This window comes from Drosophila bipectinata, chromosome 2L, assembly GCF_030179905.1.
Source record: "Drosophila bipectinata strain 14024-0381.07 chromosome 2L, DbipHiC1v2, whole genome shotgun sequence".
In the NCBI taxonomy this organism is placed as follows: Eukaryota; Metazoa; Arthropoda; class Insecta; order Diptera; family Drosophilidae; genus Drosophila; species Drosophila bipectinata.
Window position 1 is genome coordinate 11,632,921 of NC_091736.1, and position 27,908 is coordinate 11,660,828.

General features: G+C 41.7%; 1 protein-coding gene across 4 annotated transcripts; it reads right to left on the minus strand.

Annotated features, from left to right (window-relative positions):
- Positions 1–236: 236 nt before the first annotated feature.
- Positions 237–27,378, minus strand: Nlg2 (Neuroligin 2). Of its 4 annotated transcripts, XM_070277281.1 has the most exons (14): positions 26,523–27,376; positions 10,526–10,684; positions 9,241–10,352; positions 4,721–4,953; positions 4,124–4,480; positions 3,864–4,059; positions 3,184–3,285; positions 2,927–3,122; positions 2,621–2,809; positions 2,418–2,560; positions 2,031–2,356; positions 1,816–1,971; positions 1,590–1,757; positions 237–1,530 (listed from the first exon to the last, which is right to left on the minus strand). In XM_070277281.1, the coding sequence occupies exons 3-14, from the start codon at positions 9,945–9,947 to the stop codon at positions 524–526; spliced, it is 3,780 nt and encodes a 1,259-aa protein (XP_070133382.1). In that variant the 5' UTR covers positions 9,948–10,352; positions 10,526–10,684; positions 26,523–27,376; the 3' UTR covers positions 237–523. The 4 variants fall into 4 exon arrangements, 3 of the variants coding, with proteins under 3 accessions (XP_070133382.1, XP_017099177.2, XP_070133383.1); XM_017243688.3 differs by lacking the exon at positions 10,526–10,684; XR_011442045.1 differs by lacking the exons at positions 237–1,530; positions 1,590–1,757; positions 1,816–1,971; positions 10,526–10,684 and having other exon boundaries at positions 2,264–2,356; positions 2,418–2,558; positions 26,523–27,378.
- Positions 27,379–27,908: the final 530 nt, after the last annotated feature.

The following is a 27,908-nucleotide window of genomic DNA, read 5'->3' on the forward strand; positions in this document are numbered from 1 at the left end:
CGCTAATTATTAAATAACAAGCAAATACAATATTATGAGATCCTAATCGTACATCAAAAAGGAACATAAACTATACACACAATAATAACATTTGAAAAATGATTCCTACATAATATCATCGCATTCACGTCTACAAGGAACATTTACATAATGTACAAACATACATAATACGTACTATTTTGGGCATTTAGGTCTGAAAAATTAGTAACTTATTTTTGAAAGAATTTTTTGAATAGAATAGAAGTTGAAGGCAGTGGGAATGAAAATACGAATCAATTGAGAAAAATAAAAGAAGCCGAGTTTCGCAAACTCGAATAGGTCACCACACGTTGTAGTTTGTTTCGAATCCAAAAGACATTTTAGTTTTATCTTAAAAACATAAACTATTTTGTGTGAAACCGAGTAGTTTCCATGGGAGATTCCTCTCAGAATGGCGTGTGTGGCCAATCCTAGTTGGCAAAGATCGGCAGAGTAACTGAGCAGAAGGAGACATTAAATAAGGCTACTAGATGGGCTATGCTTGCTAGACTGAGATTTCCTGAATATGTACACGTTTTTTGCCGCTGCTATTCCCCGATCCCGTATTCGAGCTGCCCGCCGCTCCTGTTTGCCGCAGGATGCCCGTCTGCTGCTGTTGCTGGGCGGCAATAAAGGACCTTGGCGGTGGCGGCGGTTCGGGAATATCATCATCTCGGGTGATCTCCGAATCATTTACAGCTGCCGCTTTGACGGCCTCTTCTATCGCCTTGAAGGACATCTGATCCGAGGACTGAACCGCATAATCAAATTGCTGGGGACAGTTGAACTGCAGTGTGGCATCCACAAAAGATCCCCGCTTGCTGCTTAGTGCTGATGTGGACTCCATCACCGTGGGCAGAGTGTTGTAGGTGACCAGCTCGATGGGATCCCCTGGCTTGTTCTTCAACAGATCTAATGTGCTCGAGGAGCAAGGTCCCCAAGAGTCCATCATGAGGGATGTCTGGCCCGAAGAGGAAGCTGGAGGAAGCTCCACCAACAGCTTCTCTTCCTTTAGCTGCTTAGTTTTCTCATCGTAGCAGCTGTACTCCCCGAAAACCACTCCCACGCCACCCTTACTGTCCACTATCGAGCCACTGAGCGTGTAGGCATCTGCCATGTCCCCGGCTCCATGGCCTCCTCCGCCGCCACCACTGATCAAAGCATTCAGCTTCAACATGCTGGAGTTTTTGCTGGTGTCGCTCTCCTGCAGTTCCTCCTTGGTCTTGGCATCTCTGGCCCGCTTCTCGCGCTGATGGTATATGCCGGCAAATATCAGAACGTTGAGGATGAGCAGGAAACAGCCCACGGCTACGGTGGCTATTAGTGCGGTCGTATAGCTCTGGAACTGTTTGCCCCCCAGGCGTCTCAGCAGCTCCAGGTTGCCAATTATCCCCGTGGATGCAGTGGCCAGATCTTTTTGAGTTTCCACCCGAACATGCCCAGTCTGATTGTCCTTCGGCGATTGGGTGGTTGTTAATTCGGACACGGACATGGCCCCATCGATGTTGCAATCTGGAGAAGATTAGGAAGGTGTTAGGTATCAGAATTAGTCTCTCAAAACTTGAGCTTACCAGTTGTGGTAGTGGTGGCTCCGGTGGCCGAAGGATTTAGGGTCTGAGTGGCGTTAGAAGCGGTGTCCTTAGGAGGTGGTGGAGCTGTTGTTGATGTCCTACTCCTTTGCGTGATGATGATGTGCTCATCTTCAGCCGGTTTTGTTTGAAGTTGCGGACGGACAACACCTGAAAATGATTCGATTTTACTAAACTTTTATAAATAAAATAAGTCTCTAACAAATACCTTCGTAGAGATCCCTGTTGTTCATGTCGTCCTGGAACTGATGATGCCTCATGGACTGGTCATTGATGTTGAAGTGGCGATGTAACTGAGGGATGAGGTTCAGCCACATGGACAGCTTATGACCCCGGTAATGACTCTGAATATTGGCCTTGTTTCCTAAAAACAATCCATTAATGAACCATTATTTTCTTAATATTACTAACTTTATTTATTACCCAGTTCCACGTATAATTGGTTAACAACATCGTAGGCATCCCAAAAGGGAAGCTCATCGCCATCGTAGCTGCCCACATCCCTTTCGCTTGAGATGCCCAGCTGGGTGAAGGAAGCATCGTTGCTCCGCAGTCTTCGCCGGATATAGGATCTCCTTTCATGCATGGCATTGCTCCGACGCTGGTTGTAGAGGACTGCCAGGTTCAGGGCTTCACTGAGGTTGGGATGGGTTAGACCGGTAGAGCGTTTCTTCTGCTGGTGCAGGGAGTTATCTAATTCCTCGCTTGGAATGGCCAAAGTCGGCCTTACAGTGGATTGGTTGGGATTACTAAACGGATGGAAATCATAGTCATAAAATGGAATAATCAAAATGGTTCAACAGAGCTCACCCAGTCTTGGCAAAGTTGGATAGATATCGTAGCATAAGTCGTCCAATTTGTCGCTCCTGGGTGGTGTAGTTATGGGGGAACAGCGGGGACATGGGCAGACCCAACCAGAAAGGCACATCCTCACCTCGCACAGAGCCGGTTCTCTAAAGTTTACCAAAGAATGGTTTCAATTAAGTCCTTTGGAATTTGTAATGCACACCCACCTGTGGGTATTCCTCCTCAATGGTTTTGTGTTTAAAGTGCAGGAAGTAGGTTCGTCCTCCGCGCAAGCTGTGCATGTAGCCCAATTTAATCAGAGGGGAAGCCGTGTGTCCGTCGCTCAGAAACTGCAATGTGGCATCGCGGGAGCTCAAGGGATTACGTATGGCTTTTTCCCAGTCGGTGTACTCATTCTGAAACATTGATGTTTAAATATTGAAGAAACGGAATAAAATATGCAATAAGGTCCAGTATTGGCCTTTGGATTGGAAACTATTTTAAATAACATTATTTTGAATAACCATCCTTACCTTTAAGACGGCAAATATTTCATTGAGATGATAGTGGAAATTATTGCGCACAAAAGTACGCAGGATGCGATCCCGTCGCGTTTCGTTGAAGCCAAACTCCAAGTCCTGGGCACTCAAATCCAAATAGGACTCCACAGATGTAAGGCAGAAAATGAGGTCTCGTTTCGGAAAGTTTGCATATTCAATTCCTGAAGTACTACAATTCAAAGGACATCCAATGATGGCAATCAGACTTTCGGTTATTTTGTCTAACTTACCTAACAATAGCTGAACCCAGGGGCAGCGTGGTGCTGCCCAGGGGATTGGCGCCGGGCGATATGACAGTTCCGTCCACAAATGGAGCGAAACCCACCAGGAATCTGCGGTTGAAAATATAAAGAGATTAAATAACAATTTGTTATCTCTCAACTCATTAAATCACTTCTCTATATTCCATAATTGTTTGATGTTTATGGTTCTAATATTAATCAGGCCATTAGCAAACAATGCAGAACACCGACACTGCTTAAAATGGGGTGTTTGTTGTTTAAAAATAGCCATTTAAATTGCGGTAATTAGTTTAGTTTGCAAGCTGACAGTATGATATCAAAATCTATTATGTTACCCGATTTTATTATTCATATTTCTTCACGCTTTTAATTGATTAAATTTTAAAATGAAATACAACCTGAATAACACCCTTTTTAAACGAGATTTAAATAATTAGTTGCCTGATAAATAATATTAAAAGGTTCTGCATAAAATTTCAAAAATAATAAAGGGAAAGATTTTTAAAAGTAGCATCATCGCTTAGTCAAGCTAAGAAAGAAATTTGTGTTGCCTACTTTTTTGGGCAAACATGGCAGTCCGACAGACAACAATCCTCCTCTTTAACATACTCTCAAGAATAAAATATTTGTGCCCTATTGTTTCTAATTTATAAATAAAACACACTTACCTTGGGTGGTCAACCTTAACCGCCAGCAACTCGGCCACACTCTTCGTCCTCAGGCAGGGGGCCAAGTCATCATACAACATATCGCCATGGCAGCCCGTCTGCTCCGCCACGCGCCGCTTCACAAAAAGTGGATTCTTTTGAATCGCCCACGGCGACAGGGCCGATCCACTCACCAGAACCGTGCGTTGAATTAAATCTGAATGAAAGAAACAAGATTTCATAATAAAAAATTCCTCAAAGGAGGGAAGGTAGGATCTTACCACTCGCCACGGGTGACACCACCAGTATATTGGCCAAAACAGCGCCAGTGCCATAGCCCAGAAGTGTGATGCTCTGCGGATCTCCGCCAAAGGCCGGAAGGTTCTCCTTGAGCCAGTGCAGGCCCGCCACCAGATCCATTAGCCCAAAGTTACCTTGGGCACTCTCCTTGCCGCCGGTCTTGAGGAATCCGAAGATTCCAAGACGGAAATTGATTGTCACGACGATGACATTGCCGTGGGCGGCCAGCTCGGAGCCGTCGTAGGGGTTCCCTGAGTTCCAGTCGTAGGATTCGCCGTGTATGAATACCACAGTGGACAGTTTGGTTTTCGGTTCGCCGTTAGTATCATCGATGTTGCCTAGCAGATTAAGATTAATTATAAAATTATTAGGCAAAACGATTAGTCTGAAGATTAATCAGATATTTTAAAAATCCTTTTATTAACAGTTGCTGATAGTTTTCAAATCTGCCAAGTCCGCAGAGCTTGCAGTAGAACTTTAAAAACACTGCAATGCACTACGGAATTGAAAGTCTCGAAACCAAATATATGATATTTTGAAGAAACATAGTGGTATCTCCTAATAACATAAATACTTACGTCTTTGGCGGCGCGTCTCGTAGGGCACATAGATATTTAGGTATAAGCAGTCTTCCGATTGGTTCTTGAGCAGCGGCAACAGGCGCCGCAGCTGGGCGAGGCGGGCGCGCGGCACCTCGAGCAACGCCTCCGGCCCGTTGGGCGGTATTGGGATGTTCTGCGGACAGACGGGCGAGAATCGATCCGCGCTGCGAACCGTTTTCCACGTAGAGGGCGTTATGGGGGGCATAAATCTGGGGATGAAAAAAAAAAATGGTGAGCGATATACGTTTCCGATAAGTAAATAAACCATTTCGGCCACATGGGCACCACCAAACTATCGCATCACGTATACGTATAGTGGGCCTGTTGACCTAGTGGGCTGTTGGACTGTTGGGCCATTGAGGGATATCGGGTTATTGGGCCGTGGGTGGCGTGCAAGTTGGTAGCGATTTAAGAGGAAAAGGATTCTCTGGGCTCGTAAAACACAGAAACTAAGTACCGCCCATCAATCAAAATTGCAAAACTGCTTTTGATTAATTGTGCATTTTATTGTTTTGCGTTGAAATCCATCGATCATGTCGGTGGATTGGATGAGCCAGAAGAGACAGGCATCAGCGATAAATATGGCTGCTTGACTGCCACTGCCGCTTTGGCTATGTTGATTTTATGACACGATAATTGACGCGAAACGTTTTGATTGTTTTTTGCTCCTTTGTGGCTTGCCGCCACCTTCCGACCCCTGCCAAGTTTCTCCTTTCCATTTAGCCATCCGGGCTAAAGGCAAACAATGGACCGCATAAACAAAAAGCTCGCGCTTTGCGGCGGGCATAATTTTTCAGTTATACGTGACTTGGTTCGTGTGCATTTCACGTTCATGGGTTTTGGTACAGTTTTTGGCAACTTACCACATTCCCACATCCCCTTATGCCCCATGTGCCTCATTCGGTACCATACCATACCCACCCATCTTGCCTAAAAACCCGTTCGACATGTTCGCTTGCGAAAATTAATTCTTTTTCGACATAAAGCCCTGGGAAAAAGTTAGGCTATAAACTATTTATAAACGAATATAACAATTTTTGTTTCAAACTTTTTCGAGTGTTAACAGCTAGCGTTTTATTCGCTATTTTATTTTTGTTTCGCGTACACGGAATTTTGAATTTTTCCCAGGCATTGCCCCGAAATAGTATGTTTTTGCATCTGAAAACATGAATATATGCAGTAACAAGCTTAGATCCACATATAACATATAAATAACACTATAAATTATTAAAAGCTTTCAATAGAATTCGATTTTCTATGGAATTTTCTCGCAGTTTTGTGGAATTCCCACGAAATAACGTATATTTGGTGAATTTTTGATTAGAAATAAAGGCGACAGATGCGATTGATTAATTACCTTTGGCATGCCATGCCCGAGACCGTATCACAAATCCCTACAAGTCTTATCTACACGGCTGCAGGCTTTGCAGGCATAAGGAGGAAAATTTTCATAAGGTCTCTCGCCCGGCATTTGATTAACTTCTTTGTGCCGATTTTCGACATCTGTTGCTGCATGATAATGAACCACAATCATAAACGACTTCATTCACTCGCCTGTGTTCGGCTGTTAGGCTGTTTTGGCAGGCGTCACACTTTTACCACAGGAAGTAATTAAAGAACAATTTTCATGAATTGTGGCTAAGCAAACAACATTGTGTTGAACGCTCGGTTGTCGGTGCTCAGTACGCTCCTGCCAAATGGAGGTGGTTGGATGGCTGTTGAAGGACCCTTTAAGTACTTCATCCAATCGCTTCATCAAACACACTTGTTGTTCATGCATGTCACACAAAGCTTTTACTCCTTCGAGCCTTCAAGCTGTCTGCTTGTGTATGTGTATTGTTCTGTTAGTCAGATAGAGTGAGAGAGAGAAAGTGTGTGAAAGTCCTTTCCCGAGTAACGGAAAACTTTTGTAATATCCCACAAAACTTCGCTCGAGGGCTCAGTTTTCCATTCTCGGTCGCTCGTTCGCTCGCTCGCTTGTCGTTCAATACCACCAGCTCCTGAAATGGCTTATCGAACTTTTGTGGCTCAGAGGTCCTTGATTTGCCAGGTTCCTGGCGCCTGACAGTCCTTACACTCTTAACTCTCCACCATCCGGACTCTAACGTCAACTGTTTTGTTATTAATTGGGTGTGGAATGGCTTCGTTGATTCCTCGAGAGAAACACTCGCGGAAGTTTACTGTTTTTAAAATCGCAACCTCCACTTTACCCTCCCTTTGCCACAAAAAAAAACTAACTCCCGGAAGAAAGTTTTTTAATTGTTAGGTATACAGAGCAAAGTTGCGGATTAATTCGAAGTAGCACTTTGGCTTCATTACGAGCGACTCTCTTCTCGTCCCTGCGGAACTTTAAATCCTCAAACAATGCTTTGGGATTTCCGGGGCCGAGAGGTCCGTAAACTTCTCACTTTCAGGCAAACGCGAATGTGGGTGGTCTCGACAACAGACTACGGACTAAGGGCTCCGGGTTCCGGATTCCGGACTTTAGGAACATACTACGGCCCTACTGCCGTACTGCCGTGCCCAACACCATCCACACACATATTTCATGAGAATAATTATTAAAATTGCTTTGGATAAAGTTGCGCAGGGGCGCAGTGCGAAAAAAAGTTGGCCAAAAGAGCCCAGCCTTTCAGCCTGAGACGACCCCCATGTGGCGTCCTGATTGTGATATCTCTTTGGTGGAGATGAGAGCGTGTCACGAGGTCTTTCTTTATATTGAAAAGAATTATATATGCAAAGGCGGAAAATAAGGAAAAGGCTTTAAATTTAAAATATCTAAAATAAAAATAAGAATCTCCATTTCAAAGAAGCTGTTTGGTTTAGGGGATAACTCAACCTTGAATACTACCAGTTTTTTACTTCCTTTACGATACTTATTCTTTAAATTTTCTTTAAAAAATCATGTATGTATGTTACAGACTCTCTCACGGTGCGTTTCACCACTAACCATACAGCATATAGACAACCCATTTCATACAACGAAAATGGACGCGAAAATTTCTTGCTACAGGCCCCAGCAGGCCCCAGAGCGGATTTCTTACGCTCTCTTACGCTCATCGTTCGTTCATCTTACGCTCATTCTCGCATTAAATGTTTTCTGTTTCTCAGTCTCTAAACGGAGCGCGATGAAGAAGGTTGGCCTGCGCTTCGGTTGATCTTTGTATGTATGCGTGTCACACATTCACATACATGGGTGTATGTGTGCGTGCGATTTCGTTTCGAAGCCAGCGCACAAAATTTTGATTTTTCTTACTTTTAAGGCTTGCTACCCTAACAAAATTCGGGTATTCGTTATTTGATGAAATGACGAAAGAAATTATATTATTTTGTATATTATATTTTTTTATTATTTCAGCATACATTTTTAATTTATTTAGGAATAAGATTAAGTGTTAGTAGTAAAATGTTTTCTGTATATATATTTTTACGAATCATTAAAAATCAATATACTGAGAAAGTGTCAGAGTATATTTCGGTCGGAGTCACTTAAAGCGCCGTTTGCTTTTAAGTTTTTGTTGTTCTGCAAGAGGCTTGTGCATGCCTACTCTAACGATGGAATGATTTTTAGGGGAGGGTGAAGACACGAAAACAGCTGATGGACTTGTTTACCTTTTTTGTTTACAATTTTTCAGGCACTTGTTATTATATTTTGGGTTATTGTGAGATTTAATTAAATTATTGTCGTTAATTTAATAATTTCCTTATATATATTTCCTTATATATAATAACTTTAAAAAGTAATTTAATTCTTCACCCGTCTTCACCCTCCCCTAAAAATCATTCCATCGTTAGAGTAGGCATGCACAAGCCTCTTGCAGAACAACAAAAACTTAAAAGCAATCGGCGCTTTAAGTGACTCCGACCGAAATATACTCTGACACTTTCTCAGTATATTGATTTTTAATGATTCGTAAAAATATATATACAGAAAACATTTTACTACTAACACTTAATCTTATTCCTAAATAAATTAAAAATGTATGCTGAAATAATAAAAAAAAATAAAATAAAAAATAATATAATTTCTTTCGTCATTTCATCAAATAACGAATACCCGAATTTTGTTAGGGTAGCAAGCCTTAAAAGTAAGAAAAATCAAAATTTTGTGCGCTGGCTTCGAAACGAAATCGCACGCACACATACACCCATGTATGTGAATGTGTGACACGCATACATACAAAGATCAACCGAAGCGCAGGCCAACCTTCTTCATCGCGCTCCGTTTAGAGACTGAGAAACAGAAAACATTTATTGCGAGAATGAGCGTAAGATGAACGAACGATGAGCGTAAGAGAGCGTAAGAAATCCGCTCTGGGGCCTGCTGGGGCCTGTCGCAAGAAATTTTCGCGTCCATTTTCGTTGTATGAAATGGGTTGTCTATATGCTGTATGGTTAGTGGTTTCACGCTGTCATCTCCACTTGACTATTTCTTTCATCAACCCACGACCCCCCGGATAGCATAATCTTGTGCAACACCGCACGACTTTACTCACCTGAGACTGCCCACCGGCGGCGAGGCGTAGGGAATGCCCAGGAATGCCTCCACCAACGGCGACGAGCGCACCACAATCCCCCGCAGCAGACCGTACTTGGTCTTGACGGTGTTACTGCCACCATGGAGGCAGTCGCAGCAATCTGGCCACAGGCTGGTGAGCAGCAGGAGCATTAGCAGTGTGCTCGGCGTCAGCTGGTGGCGCCAGCACGCCTCCGGGTGTCCTGGGTGTCCTGCTGCATGATGGTTGGCTGTATGTCCGGGATGTCCCGGGTGTGGATGGGGATGTCTCCTCCTACTCCGTGGGCTGGTGACTCCAGCTGACGTTGCTGATTGCTGGCGCCTTTGATTGTGTTCGTCGGTTGTGGAAATCTCTAGAAATCTCTTTAATGTTATCAGTCTTATAATGCAAATTCCCGTTGCCATGATGCGGGCATCCGCTTCCGCATCCGCTTTTGTTTCCGCTCTCCTTTTAGCTTCTGCTCCTCTTGATCCTGCTCCTGCGCCCGTTTCCGGTTCCGCTTCCCGCTCTTTATCTGCTCCATCCGCTTCCGCAACCGTTTGCTGCACAATTGAAGCGCAAATAGTTCTAATGCAACCCATCAAGGAACCGAGGCAAAGTAAACCGTAAATATGTAGAAAACGCGATTGAATTATCTTAGTTTGTGTCAGCTGACTCCTTGGCCTTGCTCTTGATGTCCTCAGCATCAATTGGCCCGGCCAGTTTCCGGTTGTTTGTGACACTTTCCGGCCATGGGAATCGAACTGTGACTTGGTTTTGGATTTGGACTTGGATTTCGATTGAAATTGTGACTGTGACTGTGAATGTTGTGGCAGCAGTGGCTGTAGCTTAGACGGAGTCGAAGACGAGCACTCCGGGAAGGACAGGATGCTGAATGCCGTGTCCTTTTCATTTTGACAGCCGTTGTGCGCATGTTGAGCTTCTGATTCACGTGCAGCGTCGTCATGGTTGGACCCTAACGCTTTGATTTCAAATATTATACACCGAACGTGTTGGCCTCTGCTCTATTAGAGCTGCGATTTCAGCGTCCGTGTCCCCGTCTCCAATATCCAATCCTTTGGCTCTGGCTGTCTGCTCGTGTGTGGAAATATCTGCAAATGCGAGAAAAGCGAAAAAATGCATGAGAATTAGTTTCAACACGCTAACCAATTTGGAAAAAAAGGAGTGTGTAAGTCGGTGCCAGGTGGGTGGTGCTGGGATTGTATTTTCCTTTTATGAGATTGCAGATTGCTTGGCGGAGCAAAGATGCAGTCCCATGTCGTACCTTGGTGCACCTCGGCGAGGACCTTTACGCTGTCAGGCTCGGGTCTTAACTGCGCCACGCATCAGAGCATGGCATCCTTAAATAGCCTTGGTCAATGCATCCGGCCAAGCAGCAATGGAAAAGCAAAGGAGACTGTGTCTACTTGTTACACTTGGAATTCTGATGGAAGGAAGTTTATACAATTTTTTTGATTAATTTTAAAATATATATTGATAAGTATATATTTTAAATTGTATTAGAAATAAACACCTGAAAAAGCCTATTTTTTTTATGAATTTTTTTATTATATCCTAAAATATCCTTTTTTTTCTGCAAGTGTACGGTAATGGGGACTGCTTTGGCGCCCACTTTATGGCTGCCCACCTCATGGCGGGGCACGTTTGTGGCATCGGGTTGAACTGCTTCTACTGGTGCAGCTGCAGGTGCAAAGCGCTTTGCGATGGCACCGTTTGACCTCGCCGTCTGCTCTTAGCAAGGATTGCCCCCACCCCCTTCCAGCTTGTTTTTAGCCATTTTTCCTATACCCCCGGCACATCCTGTTGCCGCTGGTGTGGCTTTTGTATAAGCGTAAGTAAAGGATGATTGCAAACGTGTTGGATCGCAGCGAACTAGTTTAGCGAATGGGCTTTATGGGAAATAAAACACAGGTGATTGATGTTTGAACTGGCTCAACTTCATTGAAAGACGATCTTTGGGACAGTCGATTTAACACAAGAATGCTTTAGCCAAAAATACATCCATCCTGGTTGCAAAAAGCAGGTCTTAAAGACATGCTTAAAGACTTAAAGACATGCTTTTTGCAACCAGAGACTAGAGAACAATACTCTGCCATTTGCATAGAAATATGCCATAATGGGAATGAAAACAATTCATGGTTGAATTTCGTACAAGCTCTACTTCTACTTTAAAAAAATCGATTCACAACAAGCAAGCTTTTTCCATTTGCATAGAAATTAAGCATTTATTGATGATTCCAAACAATCGATTTAAAAAAAGTATGTTTTTCTTAAAAATACATCCAGGGTCTTAAAAATATCCTCTTTGCCAATATATTTGCTAACAATTCTTCTCCATTTGCATAGAAATAAGCAGTTATGGGAATTACAACACTCATGACTGCTTTTCGAACTATCTCTACTTCATTGAAGAGGGATCTTTTAAAAATCAATTCAAAAAAGCATGCTTTTTCTAAAAATAAATCCTTGCTTTTAAAAGATATTTTTTTATGCTAAAAATATTTGTGAACAATACTCCTCCATTTGCATAGAAATACGCATAACCCTCTCAACACATTACAACGTTAATCCCTAATGTAGGCTACGCACTCTCCGGGGGCTCTTTCAAATGGGTATGGGTGTAGAGGTGGTGGTGGAGGATGGGCTTTATTTGGGTTAAGATAAAAATGTGTAAATCTGTCAACCTTTTAGGTGTTAATTTAATGTACTTAACCGCACAAAACACACCCGGAATATTGTGGACCACGAGTGTTATGGACTCCTAAGCTCTTGTGGGCCTCATTAACAAATGTTGCCGGGCTTCTGTTATGCGGGCTTAGAGCGGTCCAGAGCGGTCCGGGTCGAAATAAGAGTGCCTGCCAGCCAGCGCACAGCCGGCACAACATATACCCATATATCTTCTGCTTTCCGAGCTTTCCAGAGCAGAGCTGTTTAAATCCGTATATTTTATAAAGCTAAACAATTGGCAAAAATAAAACAATGCCAAAACACAATGCAGAAACGGTCTGAAAACGAGACGAGTCGAGTTTAGTTGAGCTAAGCTAAACAAGCACACATTTCACTAAATTGCAGCCATAAAACTAAAGTTTAACTATGCTGCGGACCGGGATAGTATTGCCCATGGGCAGCTTAACATTTTCTCCCTCGTCCTGCCATCCTGCCATCCTGCCATCCTGCCTGGCATGTGTGTGTTTGTCTGTATATGTTGACAACCAAAATGTCGGCACGTTTTTAACGAAAAAAATTGCTGGTGTCTTTACTTGTCTTTGGTTTCTGTGTACGGGTTTTGGTCTGAGTCATTGCCTGATGCTGCTGATACGGATGCCAGGGATTTTCGAATAAATTTCATCGTTTCAATTAACTAAAAGCTGAAAATGGCATCTCTGCTGCAGTCCCAGCAGTACTTTATGTTTATACATAGAAAAAAATCTTTAATGTTTGTAGGAGTGGTCTGGAAAGAAAAGTAACGCTTTTTTTGCGGAAGAGTAACGCTTGTCTCCGGCATGATAAATATTTACATTTTCTTTTTATTTCACATTGCTTGGCAAATGTCTTTCATGGCATGCGTTTTCTTTAGCTCTTTATGCCGTTTCTAGGTTCTTTCATTCTTTGGCCGCCACCCCAAAACGATTGTATGGGAAATCTGTAAAGACCGATAAAATTGCATATTTTCCCATGAAAGGCGTCGGCCCAGAGGGGCAAAAAATAAATAAAATGAAGAAAAAAAAAGCCATGCTAAGAACGTGTATCCACGAGCGTTCATTCACACAGAGCACAGAGCATCTGGGCGATGGAAATGCAAAAGATGGAAGAACTCACACATGCAGATGGATGTGTGTGACGGCGGATGGTGAAGCGGAAATGCGAGGAGCTGGCATGGAAATCATGGCAACGCAAACAGGAAATGTTACGCTCCCGACTTACTCAGGTCTTTTGCCCGGTTCTCTGATGCCAAGAAAAGTCTCTGGCAAAATAAGCAGATGAAACGATATAAGATGATGGTTCCTTCGGGCGTCGATGTCTGCCAGGTTTTTTGGATCTGACAGAGTCGACTATCGGTTTCCCCACTTTCTCAAAAATCACTCGGATGAGCTCTGTAAGATATGCTAAGGATTTGCCATGCCTTCGATTTAAGGGTCTCCTCTTTTTTTCTTCTTTTAATTTCCTGGGTGTGGCTGGGAAGATAAAGTAGGACTATAAGTAATATTTTGCAATAACAAAAAAAAAATTGGCACAAAATGTGGGATTTTCGAGAGGCTTCGCCCATGGTCTAGAGTGCCTGCCCCAATGGCAGGACGTTTTTTTTTCCTAGGTAATGGGGAAAGGAGCCTGGAGAGAAGGCAAGCCACCCGCAAAATCGCACACACACTGCCGCGCCCACTGGGGCACGGACGCTGAGTGGCGGCTGCCGTCCTCGCCTTGTCATTGCCATTCGCTGGTTGAAGTTTTTACATTAAAAGTGGAAATAAAAGTTGCAAGACGCATTAAAAATTGTTGCATTTTACAATTGCGCAGGAATTGCAATTGTGCAACGGCAACGGCACTGGCACGGGCTATGGCAATTGCACAGAATTCGAAATTGCTGAGATGTGCCGCATTCAGATGATGATGAGGATGGAGATGATGACGCTGATGCTGATGCTGACGCCCATGGACGGATCGAATCGAATGGCTTGAAGCTGAAGCACTTTTTAATAAGTATCACAAATGTATCTCGGATAAGCTATATAAGGGCAACTAAAAATTGCAAGGAAATTGCACAAGAAAAGCCAAAAACCGAAAAAACCAAACCAATAACTTTCGTTTAGTCAAGCATTCAATTGAATCCTTGATAAAGGAGGAAATAAGCTTTAAGCCAGCAGAGTCTGAGTCTCTGTGAGCAAGATGAATACTGCGGAAAAACAATAGACAGGCGGCTGATAGACGGGAAAAGGCAAAAAAAATATTTATGAAAATAAATACAGATTGTTCTACCATCTCTTCCCATCTCTACTTGCTACCAGCTACCATCTACCATCTACTGCCACATCCATTGGGTCCCAGCTATGTCGGTTAAGTTTTTATGGAGCTGAATTTTTTCCCATAGCAATATTATTTTATTTGTTCTTGGTTGTGGCTCACAAAAGAAAATTTGATAACAATCTGCAGACTGTTAGGCGAATATATGCATGTATTCCAACTTTAAGGAGCTACGCAGCTGGAAAGTTTTAAATTTTCCAATTAAATGGGAAAATGGAAAAGCTTTTGTATTGGTTTTTCTAAAATACAAGGCGTCTTGTTTAATAAATAGAATAATATGGTTTGTTAAGTATCTGTTAGACAAGTTTTGTTCAATATTATTTATTTATTTTAGTGGTTACTGTATATTTAATATTTACTTTACTCTACTGTAGTACTTCAGAGAAGTTAGGAATATTTATGTTCTTTCATGTTTTCAACGAAATGGGGTCGGAATTTTACAAGCTTTTATTTTCTTTGCATTTAGCAAATTAATCTCTAGTCCCAGATTCCCGAGCCATTTTCTCTTAAATCTTAGATGGGTTTTTTTTTGGGAATTTCCAAGCATAATGTACTTGACCCTCGTTGGCAAATCGTTTGATGAACCCATTTGCTGCAATCATGAAAATGCGATATAATTAGCAGCCAAGTTACAAGGACTCACAAAGGACTGTGTCGGCTGGATAGGCTGGGCTGGCTGGCCTGGCCTGGCTGGCCCGACTGGCCTGTCCTGTGTCAAGGACCTATATAGCAATTTCAATTTCGCACCAAAAGGAATTATGCCCCCTTATCCCATTTAACTTCGCTGTGTGTTTTTTGTTTTATTTGCCATTTAAATTATAATTCTCGTTTGACCTTTTTTTGTGTGTGCCCGTGCGTCCTTTTGCTTCTCGGTGTATGGGTGTGTGTATAGAGGTCCTCTATTTGCCAGACTGTCAGAAAAAGGACGAAGCGCCTGCTCGAAATGGCAAAAGGCGAAAACCATGCGCCAGTCCAGAACTGAGTGGGCCAGCATCAGAATGTGGAACTACAAAACATTTCAAATGCCATTTAGTGCCAGCCCACTATAGGAAATTTGACCACTTTTTCTGGCCAAAAACCATTTTTTGAAAGTTACAGGATTTAAATAATTTTAACTGCATATCATTCACAATAGATTAATTTTTAATGTTGCATACCAGAAATTTTCATAGATGGCGCCACTGCGAAGAAAACAGCTGTTAAAAACAGCTGTTGATGTTAACATTTACATGAGCTTAGAATTTACGATTTTTTGGTGCGATTTTAAAAACACGAATACTTAAAATTTTATGGACAAAATAAAAAGTTTTGAAATGAATACTTTTTTAAGTGGTTTGTATTGTGTGTTTGTGTATGTGAAGTGTCCAAAAAACTTGTGTTGTCCTTTTAATAAAGTGAAAATGTAAGCAGTCTAGCATAAGAAATTTTTAGAAATAAATCACATTTTTAAAAAGAGATTTAAACCAAGTCTGGCGGAGTCGGACAATGTAATTTAGTCCATGTTGTAGATTGTTTAATTTTCTTCAAATGAGTGAAATATGAATATGCATAAAAATGCACTTTCGAAGAAATTCATAATTTAAGGAGGCAGCCTCAACACCTTGAATGTGAATCTGTTAGCTGTGAGACTAGTGCAAAACCGAACAGTTAGAATGTTATTTTTAAATAGGGGGCGGTGCCACGCCCACAATTTTTTCATTTATGAGTTCTTTTGACCATATAAACTCAAATCAAAAATCAAAATTTAAATATCTTGCTTAGTTTTTGAGTTAGAATGTGTTTCTTAAAAAGTGGGCGGTGCCACGCCCACATTTTTTTCAAATATTGAATCTATTGACCATGTGAACTCAAATCAAAAATCAGAACTTAAATATCTTGTCTCGTTCATGAGATATTATTTTTGGCCAGAAAAAGTGGTCATATTTCCTATAGTGCAGCCGTCGTTGTTGCACCTCACTCACACACAGGGACACTTGTACAGGACATACTCACAAACACACACACACTCACTAATATAGAAACGCACCGCTTTTGCTGGATGGCATTCGCCGGAACCATGGGCGGTGAAATCACAGAACTTTCCCCTTTCATTATGCTGCAGAATAAACGAGGTTACATGGCTGCTTGAATCCACAACCGAATAAGACAGGAAAGGGGCGAGTCCTGAGCGGGTCTGGGCGGTAGAGGGAACACCGGGCACTTGGCAAGCTCTTTGGGTCTCGTTTTTGCTCTCATTTCTCCAAACTTTGTTATGTATTTCCCCACACTCATTTTACATTTTTTCCTTATTTTTTTTCCTCACAATTTGTGATATTTTTTTGTGTGTGCCGTTGTTGTTCACAATGTGGATTTGTCGAGTTGGCGAATTTCATTCGAAAATGCATTTTTGCTGCCCCCGAAAAAATAACAAGAAAATTTGTCAATAAACCATCTAGAGTGAACTTTCCTTCCGCATCGCATCTCACAAATGATGACACACTGTGTCTGCATAGTGGCACTTTTTTTTTGCCCCAAAAAAAAGATTTATTTTAGGGTCGTACACCCATTTGGTAATTAGAAAACAATTCTATCTGTTTTCAGACGCGATTGTCGAGATGGGATAAATTTATTGTCATAACCAGTCGAATAAGCGAGGGAAAGTGAATACGAATATGTGTCTGACATTTACGGCAATTTCGTATTAGAGTGCCAACCCTTTGGGTCCTCGAGCGGAAATCGAAAAATAAAGTTTGAACAGCCTGCTGAAGGTTAAATAAGTTTGTGAAATCTAGATATTTTTTTTGTTTTAGTCCTGGCAGGAAATTGGTTTTTAATGGACTTAATTTGTATGAGTTCAGGAACACACATTTGTTGGTTGATCTAAAAATCTGATTCTACAAAAAAAATAGATTATGCCTTAAATATATATTCGTCCTGCAGCATTTTGGCACAATGCCCATCGGAGTATTTAACATGACTTTAATATTAATTCCTGAGGCTGTTTTCACCTCCTTTAATGAATGTTGAATGAAATTCCTCCCCAACGTCAAATGAAATAATTATCAATTATGGAGAACACACATGACTTTGTTTGTTCCACTCTGTAGTGTGTAACATGTAGTATGTAGTTCCAATTCTAATTATAATTACTCCCGAAGGATTCTTTGACGCCTAATGACCTAAGGACGTTGTTGCTGCACACAAAATGTAAATGAGACAACTGTGGTCAATTGAAACATATTCTAAGCTGATTTATGCAACTTTGTATGCATATATGGGGGAGGATGGCGTACATACGAGTATATGTGCCATGTTGAGGCTGATTAACATGGGAATGAAGATACAGATACAGATAAGGACGAGTAGGCAGGATGGCAGGATGGGCCTTCCTGCGGCGATGACTAAAGTAACGTTGACCAAATTACAGAGGCATAAATTATTTATGACTGCGGCAAGAGGCAAACAGGCGTGCAAACACATTCAACATCCCCCACTCGACTTGCTGTTAATAGTTTGCTCCACTGTATACAGTAGTAACTTTTCAGTAAGCTATATACCTGTACATGTACTATGGCTAGTTTGCCATACTGATACATCCCTGTAGTAATTTGTAGTGTGTGTAATAAGGCATTTGCTTGGGGGCTATATGGCTGTAGATGGGCAGCCGACATCGAGAGGAGTCGAGGTACTTGCGAAAATGTAAACATGAAAGTTTCTGGCGCTGGGGCACTCCACTTATCGTATTTACTATGTACTTAGTATAATTAAATGGGTTTAATGCAAATGTTAAGCCTTCTCTCAGACTCGGGAACGAGCTCGGGGAACCTAGTCAAGTTTATACATCATTCAGTTTGAAATTCTCTTGTTTTTTGCACCATCTCTGGGCGACTTTGTCTGCTGCGGAAATTGAAATCGTTTGTAATTTAATGAGCATGTAAATTAAAGGATGCACTTAATGCCAAAATATGCGCATGTGTGCGCGCCACTTGATGCTATGGCTTTTATGGTATACACTGTACAGTGTATATCCTTGCTGCTCCTGCAGCTTATATATTCAATCGTAATTTATTGCTGCTGCGAAGCGAAAACTTTCAATCGGTGCCAATGGAATTAATTTGAGCCTGCGCACATACACAAATACAAGCATCAGCTACAGCTCCTTTGTAGGTCCTTTGTAGGTATTGTTAATGTATTTATGTATGTATCTAGGTGTGCGGGGGCGGTTCAAATATGCATACTTTGCTTATCCCCCAACATGTGTGTATATATGGTACATACTTCCTTGTGTGGGTACTTTTATGGCTGTGAGCTGGAAGGATATCCGGAGGAAGAGTTTGTGTTTTTCGAGGAGCTAAGTCTGGCTAAGCTTCTCTTAAGGATTGTGGTTGAACTCTTTTTGGTTTTAACCTATTTGCAAGATTTCTGCGCAGATTAGGGGACTTAGTCAATTATTTTCATACATGGTTTAAATACAATGCAGCTTGACTTTAGAATACTACCTAAATGGCTATCGGCAACTGCCATTATTTTTGTAAAAACTAACCCGCATTGTTTGAATTCCGATAACATTGTTTGAGCAAATCATTGGCAATTATTTTTAAAAACTGATAGAGCAGTTATTCGAGTACCTACATGCATTCCAATTAAAAGCACTCAGAGTCAGTACCAGGCCACCATACAGGAGGAACCCCTGCCACACACCGTAGCCTGAATATTTTATATTCCTCCAGCATTTGCATGCAGGTCGGTAGCATTTATTACTCCTGGATATAAAATCCAGGAGAGAGAGCGAGTGTCGGGGTAAACTCATGCGAGCACAAAAGGGCAATTCATTACGCAATGATAATTAACATGTAATCAGAGTCGGGTAACGACTTGGTCAGAGTTCGTAGTGGCTCGTAAATATGGCACGGAGAGGAGAGCCAAGGGTTGGGGCATAAATTTAATTTTCCCGCCACGAGGCACAAGAGTGGAGCCACTTCCGGTTGGCATTTAAAGCATCGTATGAAAAGGCAGTAAAATTAAAACTGCAAAATCGACTGCATAAATCAGTCAGAGCTGATGCTGCGTGCCGCCTGCCCAGCCACTCCAGTATCGTGTTGGTTCTTCTGCTCCTGGCGGGCCAGTAAATGGCATATCAATGCGTGATTACGTATACGCCGCATGGGCCAAACAAATTGCTGTGCCCCTCTCAAGGCGATGCTCGATGGTCGATGGTCGATGGGGGTGGTGTTCGCTTCATTATGCCGAATGCCTACGTGCACTACTTATTTATCAAGTGATGGGGCCACCAGCATGAGGCGAGTATACACGCCCCCACTCGGTCGCCTTTCTTTATTTATGGAAGTGACTCGCCGAGTGCGAAGTCCTCGCGTATCATCCATCGCACCCACGCCACGACTGCCCAGAACTGACTGGGTCATGCTTCCGATTGCTTCCGCATCATTGCACACTGGTTCAAGCCATTTGTTTGGCATTTCAAAATAATAATTTGCGTAAATCAAATATCACTTTGGGGGAATTCTCGCAAAAAAGTCTACAATTACAAGCCAGATTAAAATTACAATGCATTTGTGCAAAATTTAATCTGCTGTTGAAGGGAAAAAAATGCATTGAAATTGGCTCTGAAATGTTTCAAAAGTATCCTTGCAAAAAACAGACCGAGAGGTGAACAATTAATTAAATAATAAACATTTTTTTATTCCTGTTTCTGTTCCTGTCCATCGTTTGTCTTCTATTCAATTAAAATCTGTTTACATTGTTGGATAAAAAAAGGCTCAAAACTCAGAAATTCTATTAAAATCCAAAAAAATTAAACCTTTTTTAAATTCTAGTTAACATTTTCTAATCAAAAATATTTAACTACTATAATAAACTGCTTTAGAGCTTTCCCAGCTATTAAAATCATATTGATTTAGAGTTTCCGAATTTAGTCCTGACCAGTGTGTTTAGCCTGCGGGAGATACAGAAACAGGCTCGTGCGGCGGGCCATCATATACGCGTGTACGATTATGGTCGAGTGTGGGTGGAAAAAGTGTGCGTTAAACGTCTGCCTCTGATAATGAGGAGGGAAACAGGACTCTGTGGAGAGCACTGAGATATAGACCGAGAGGCTGAGCCTCATCTTTATCCTGATCCGTTGCCTGCTGATGATGTTTACGTTTGAATAATTTATGACACAATAAAAAAGCAGGAAAAGCTACGAAAAGCCGAAAGCCGGGAGCTGTGAATGGGATTGGGATCAGGATTGGGGAGCTGCAGTAGCCGCAAGGTGCAAAGCGACTGGGACTGGGACGGCAGAGACGGGCTAAGACCGTGGCAACGGTGGCTATGGAAATGCCATTTAGATACACTCGCATCTACGGATGCGGACTAGGATGAGGATGAGGTTGCAGATGGTACGTGGAAACACGCACACCAGTCATACGAATAGAAAGAATGTCGACAGACAGCGTTTTTATTCATTTCAAAAAATGATAATTGGCTACTGACAGCCACAGAAGCCGCAGGGGGGGTGGTTGGTGGCCGATTCGACCAGGAAAATGGTGGATTGGGAAGCCGAGTCTTTGGCAATGTTAATCTGGCTTCTGCTTAGTGGGCGGTAGGCGCGTGTTTTCTTTTTTTTGCTGTGGCCTGTGTTGGCGCGGCTAAATCAGAAACAGAATCAGAAACAGAATCCCTAGCCTAGTCGAGAGACTGCGGCGGAAACTGTAGCTGAAGTTGAATGGCAGCCTGAATAGACCGCTGGACGCAGTTGATGATGGAGTGGGGTTGGGGCTAGAGATACCATAGAAGAAGGCCTGCGAGCGGTTGCAGAGATAGAGAGTGCAAAAAAAAGGGAATATAAATTGCCTCTTAAATATGGAATAAGTGCGGAAAAGTGTACACCAGCCGCTGAACTCCGACTGCCGACTGCTGACTGCCAACCGCCGACCGCCGGCAAACAACAAACATGCACATAGATAAACTATATAGCTTCTGGCTAAGATAAACACATACACCCTCACATTCACAGAAATAGAAAAAAGTCAAGACACACGCATACACACATACACACACTCTCACGCAAACGACAGAAAAAGCAAGAGAATATGAAGAAGAAGATGAAGCCAAGTTCTGTAACAGTTACAAAGATAAAGCAAAGTGGGCGTGTAATTGCGTGTGTGTATGTATGGGTATTTGTCAGTTTCTAGGTGGTGGGGGCTTGGAGGCGTGGAAGTGGCACGCGCTCCACCCTTTTGAGCCGCCTCTTCTTCTTCTTCTTCTTCGGCTTCATGTTCTTTTACGTTACAGCCCCTCCGAGATCCCGTGTCTCCTTTGTGTCCCTTTTTCCCATAGAATCCTTTAGCAATAGACACATAAATTTTAGCCAACACAACATTTCGATTCAGATTCATTCACCATTCAAAGCAAATGACTTTGGGGCGGACACCCACAGGGGGTGTAGCCTAACGTGGGGCTAAAAGTGTGGGATCTTGTGTTATAGTCATGTAGATTTCTTGCCAGAACTTATGTCCCCTAATCTCTTTGTCATTTGTTAATTCTCCACTTTCGATAAGAAATATTTTGAACTTGGGATGTATTGCCATAATCGGGTGTTTGTGGGAAGAAGTGTATACTTATCGGCTGCACCAAGCCAGACATTTGGGCGCCATTTTAGCCAGAAAAAAGGGAAGTGATGTTAACCCAATAACCAAGTTGGAAACAAAGTTTAGGCCAGGTTTTAGTCTTTTTTCTGAGTATAAAAAGCAAGGAAACTAGAAACATAGAAACATAAGTTTAAGTTGTTTTTTTGGGCGAAAAAAGGCTTATATGGTATATCGTTTCGTGATATATCCCATCATGAAAAATAGCCAAAAACTTTAAGAAATATTTTGTCTCACGGTTTTGATTCAGAATGGTGGGGAATCGATCTAGAAATCGTTTAAGGTACTCCGCTTGAGAATCTGATGAGAATTGGGGAAGATATAGCCATCGCTGTGGACCCTATAGGGGAAAACCCCATTTTCAAGAGATTCCATCACGAAAAATGGACAAAAAATTAAAAAAATATTTTGTCTCTGGATTTTGATGCAGAATGGTGGCGAATCAACTTAGAAATCGTATAAGGTACTCCGCTTGAGAATCGGATGAGAAGTTAAGCAGCCTGAAGCGAATTTTGAAACTCTCTCCGCTTCTAATTTAAAGGCCATATGTACATATGTTTATGAAAATTTTAATATAAGGTCAAATTTTATTAAAAAAATAATATTAAAAAAAAAATTAAAAATGTAAAAATAAAAATAATTACAACAAAAAACAACAAAAACATATAAAATTACAATAACAACTTAAAAAGACAAAAAAAAAAAAAAACAAAATTAATAAAATAAAATAATTATTTTCCGATTTTTCGGGCGTGCTTAGGTGCAACCTATGAGAATCGAGGAGGAGGGCACTATTTTTAAATTAATTATTATAAATATTTTATTGAATAGTTACCAAATTAAAACAACTTCAGGCAAGTTATCATACGCTAAAAAAGGTAAAATGTTACTCTTCGTAACTGTGTGAATTCTAGGCGCCCAAAAATGTAGGCAATGGAGGTATGATTGTTCACATTTTCAGATTTTTAATTTATAGCCATGATGTTTTCTTTAAAAAATTATAGATGAATTATGTTTTTGTACAAGCTTCGTCAGCTGATCTATCGTGGCAACTAATCATCAGCTTATATAATACAGTTACTTAGCAGATATAACTAATTTACAAAAAACGAGAAAGGAAAGCTTACTTTGGGCGGAGTCGAAGTTCATATACCCTTGATAGCTTGACCCTTGACCTTTGATAGTCGATAGCTTCAATACTGAGACTCTAGTTCGCGTAGACCCAGACAAACAGACGCACAGACGGACAGAGATATTGCCATCACTGTGGACCCTATAGGGGAAAATCCCATTTTCAAGAGATCCCATCACGAAAAATGGACAAAAAATCTAAAAAATATTTTGTCTCAGGGTTTTGATGCAGAATGGTGGGGAATCGATCTATAAATCGTTTAGGGTACTCCGTTTGAGAATCGGATGAGAATTGGGGAAGATTTAGCCATCGCTGTGGACCCTATAGGGGAAAACCCCATTTTCGAGGTACCCCATTACGAAAAATGGACAAAAAATTTAAAAAATATTTTGTCTCAGGGTTTTGATGCAGAATGGTGGCGAATCAACCTAGGAATCGTTTAAGGTACTCCGCTTGAGAATCGGATGCGATTTGGGGAAGATATAGCCATCACTGTGGGCCATATAGGGGAAAACCCCATTTTCAAGGGATTCCATCACGAAAAATGGACAAAAAATTAAAAAAATATTTTGTCTCAGGGGTTTGATGCGGAATGGTGGGGAATCGATCTATAAATCGTTTAAGGTACCGTTTGAGAATCGGATCAGAATTGGGGAAGATATAGCCATGGTATGTTATTAAAAATAACAAAAACCCAATCTTTTAAATTTCATTTTTCTATTATTAATACTTTTTTTGAATCAATTTGTTTGCAGACCACATCACGTATGAGCAATTATGTACGTCAATCAGCTTCGATAAGAACCAATTATTTTAATTGATTATATTTCGCATCACATCCTCCTATTGAACGGAACATTTTCCCAACAGATTTTAAACAGTAAATATGAATTTACATTTATTTGCGTTGCACAATTATTATTCATTCATTGGACAAAAAACATAAACGTTTGTATCCCAATTATTGAACTTGTTTAAAGTTCGCTTATGTAGCGGGGTAATTACATATTTGAACCAACTATTTCATGTAATTAACTGAACAACTGCGATTGGGGGTGGGGTGTTTCTCATCTATTGGCAATCACATTTGGCAATCTAATGAAAAGTTTATTCGATTGCATTCCTTTAGGTGATTGCTTCTTAATTTGATTCTCAATTCCCGCTTCGAGTAAACGAAATTGCGAATTCCAAATTAAGAGAAATTCTCCAAGGCGTTGAATGCAATTTTGTAATCAAACATTTAACTCATTTCTTTTGGTACGTTGATTGCCTCTTGCCTGGTTGGGAATGGAAGTCAGTCTAATAGAAATACAAAACACATACAAAAAAGTTAAATAAAAGAATATGATACAAAGGTAAAGCCAAGAGCTAAACAAAGCTCCCCACCTCGTTCCAGGACCTCTTTCACTCGCACGCTGCTCTGCACAACAGATCCGTGTTCACACCACAGGCCAGGACTTTTGCCATTTCCCTCGTCCGACGTGGCCTGTCCCAAGACTGGATAGCACACAAAGTTGCCGCCAGCGAACATCCAGGATATATATTTCTATATATGTATGTAATACACGAGTGTATATGTTATATAGATGTGATATATACACAGGGACACATGGACACATCGCCTTTTATTTTAGGTGCCGCAGAACAGTAAAAAATCCCCTCTGCACACATTTCAAGCAAAAATTTCAATTAAGACTTTTACTATGAATTCATTTCTGTTTGCCTTCCTGTGCGAATGTGTTTGTTTGTATTTGTGTCCTGCCCTGTCCTTGCTTTTCCCTTGTTTGTCGCTATTTGTTGTAAGTGTGTGCGTAGGATTGAACCTCTCTGGCAGGATCGCTGGTAATTTTTCTCTGTTTTATGTTTAAGCGAAATTGGTCAACAGTCTTTTGTTTGGCGCGCCGGATGCAATTTTAATCTGCCGGAACGCACACCGCCTCACCCCACTCTGCCACCCAACCGAACCAGCTGTGGGATGATAGATAGCAAGGCCTGGTGCTCTGAAGGTTGAAATAATGACTACAAACCACAAATACAACAAACATATACATAGGCAGCGTCCAGGCCGAAAGCCAGACAAACACACGCACACACTTCAACGAAATGAATGGCAGTGCCACCACATAATATTTTAGTTTTTTGACCCAAAAATGTCAGCGGGACATGAATTATCACTGCCGCCATCGCCAGCCGACGACACAACGAGGGCTGTTCTAATGGTAGTCAAGGACATTCATAGATAAGGGATCAAACCTATTACAGGTAAATCGTAAAGTGATCTGAAAGGCTTGATTCGATAATTATCCCTTTAAAATGGGGTTTATTTTAAGATTTAAGTTCTACAAAAATATGTAAACTTTTATAAACTTTATTCATAAATAAAATAAAATAATTATAAGCCGTATAAACTATAAAGAAAGAATAAAAAGTTGTTCTTAAATACTAAAATCTCAAACAAGTAAAATAATGAAAGTTTCTTTGAAGCATTTATTAGGAAACTTTTCTAAATCCACTCATAAACTTAATATTAAACAAACTTATTCAAAAGTGCTGTTAAAACCTTATAAAACACAACCTAAACTTAAATAAAACGATAGCAACATAAATAATTTATTAAAAAAAACCGAGATAAGAAAAAAAACATAAACCATATCAGACCATTATTTATGTAATATAGGTCAAAGGTCTGACTTTATGGCAGGATTGAGCCAATGACTTGTGGCAGTTGAAACCGAAAGTGAGGCTCCTACGAAATTCTGTTTGATGGGATTAACATGGCGCTTTGGGAAGCCAAAGCATACTTTTCGGGGCAGACCGAGCTGTTTGATGGCATTAACCCAAAGGTGGCCAATAACGAACCGGCCCGGCTCCCTAAACAATTCGAGCCTGGCTAATTTCATTTTGAGAACCGCCCTCGCTGCGGTCGTTGATGTTGTTCTTCATTTTGTCGTAGCCGTTGCCGATGCCGTCGTTGTCGCAGCCAGCGTTGTCGTAGCCGTTGTTGTCCTAGCCACGCAGGTTGCTCTTTGCTTTGCTTCTGCTTGTTTGCCTATGTTTGCCTATGAATAACAAGAAAACCAACAACAACAACGCCTCTATGGCAGGAAACTGAGAAAGCAAACTGTCGGGGGGGTTGGCAGAGACTGAGGCGATGCCCAAGAAGGAGGCGGAGGCGGAAAGGCTCTCTCCCAACGCCCACTGAGCTCAGGGTGAATTGAAAAGCGTCAGTGGCGGTGGCGGTGGCGGCGGCGGCAACTCAAGAAGCTGCGGCGTCAGCAGAGACAGCGGCAGAGGCGTTGCAAGGCGACGTCGACGACTGTCACTTTCCAAGAGGGAAAAAATCTGTTTGGGGCGTTTTTATTTTTTTTCTTTTTTTTTTTTGCCATCGTCGTCCTGTCGCTAGGAGCAACTTTGGCTGTACGTTTCTTTCTTTTTTTTTTTGCTTGTTTCGTGCTTTCGCCTTTGCATGACTTATTTGGGCTCACCTTTCGCGCTGTTGGTCCTCGTCCTTGGCAAGCTGCTTAATCGCCTTTGTCCCTCCTTTTAACTTTTGCGCCGCCAATTTTCTTCCCTTTTTTCCCGTTTTTTTTTTTCCTCGCTTGGAACTTTCTCTTTGGAGCTAGTTAGTTTTATTTGATCAGAGTTTTGTTTTAGCCTGCACTTTGGTAAAATTAAAGGACTATTTGCCGTTTAAGTTCAATTTGCATTTGGTTCGAGTTCGAGAGCTCGAGTTCACTTTCGCTTTTTGTTCTTTTGTGACGGTGCCGACGTATTCAACAAATTGTTCGCGCTTCTCCTTCAGCTTCACCTTCACCTCTCTATCTTTCACTATGCCCCTCTCTTTCCTTCCTTGACACTCTCACTTTGCGTTAGTGTGTGTGTGTTAGTGCGTGGCTTTGTCTTTGCAAGCAGCAGGTTTTCACAGTTAATTGAGTCTGCACAGGTCTTTTTTTTGCTGGTCACACTGTTTTTACACTTTCCGGTGACAGCCCTGCTAGCAAACTAATTTTTTTCCACACATAAACCGTTTTTCTATTCTTGGGCTTCTTTTTTTTCTAGTTTTCTCGTTACTTGCGATTTATCCGAGCTCCGTGTCCGTCTGCGTGCGCGTTCGCTCTTGCTCTGGCTTTGGCTCTGGCTCTGGCTCTTGGCCGTGATGCGACGACAACGACGATGCTCCGACTCTAATTGCGTTAAAATATTTTGCTCCCACAACAACAACAACAGTAGCAACAACAACGACCCAGCATCATCGGCGGCAGCAGCAGTAGCCAGCAGCAGATAGAGGAGAGAGATCCGAGGAGGAACAACAACTGGCGCTCTCCAATTTGTCTGATGCTGCCTCCTGCCTGCTGCTTCTGCTTCTTCTTCCTTCAACTATGGCACACAGTTCAATTTCAAGTTGAAAACTTTTTCGGCACAATCTCTCCCACCAATACTCACACAACAGCTCAAGCACTGCTGTAGAGCACACAAACGCAATCACACGCACCCAAAACTTTGACTTTGAGCAGCTTTCCTGTGAGAGAAGCTTCGTGTTTCTGCTACTGTGTGTGTGTGTTTGTATGTGTAGGATTTTGTTTTCCCACATTGTTGGGCCATTGTTGTTGCTATTGTGGCTGTCGTCGCACGAGAGGCTCGCTCGTTTTTCCCACAAATTTTCGTATTTCGTATTTGGCGCAAGCCCAGTTTATTGTTGCCATTCGTTATTATTATTGTTGTAGTCAGTGGCGGTGTTGTTGGCATTGTTGTTGCTGCTGTGCTGGCATTTTTTGGTCCTTGTTGCGCGCTCAGCAAGTGAGAAAAGCCACAGGAAAAGTCTCGGCATCAGCATCGGCAGCCAGCAGCATCGTCATCGGCATCGGCAGCAT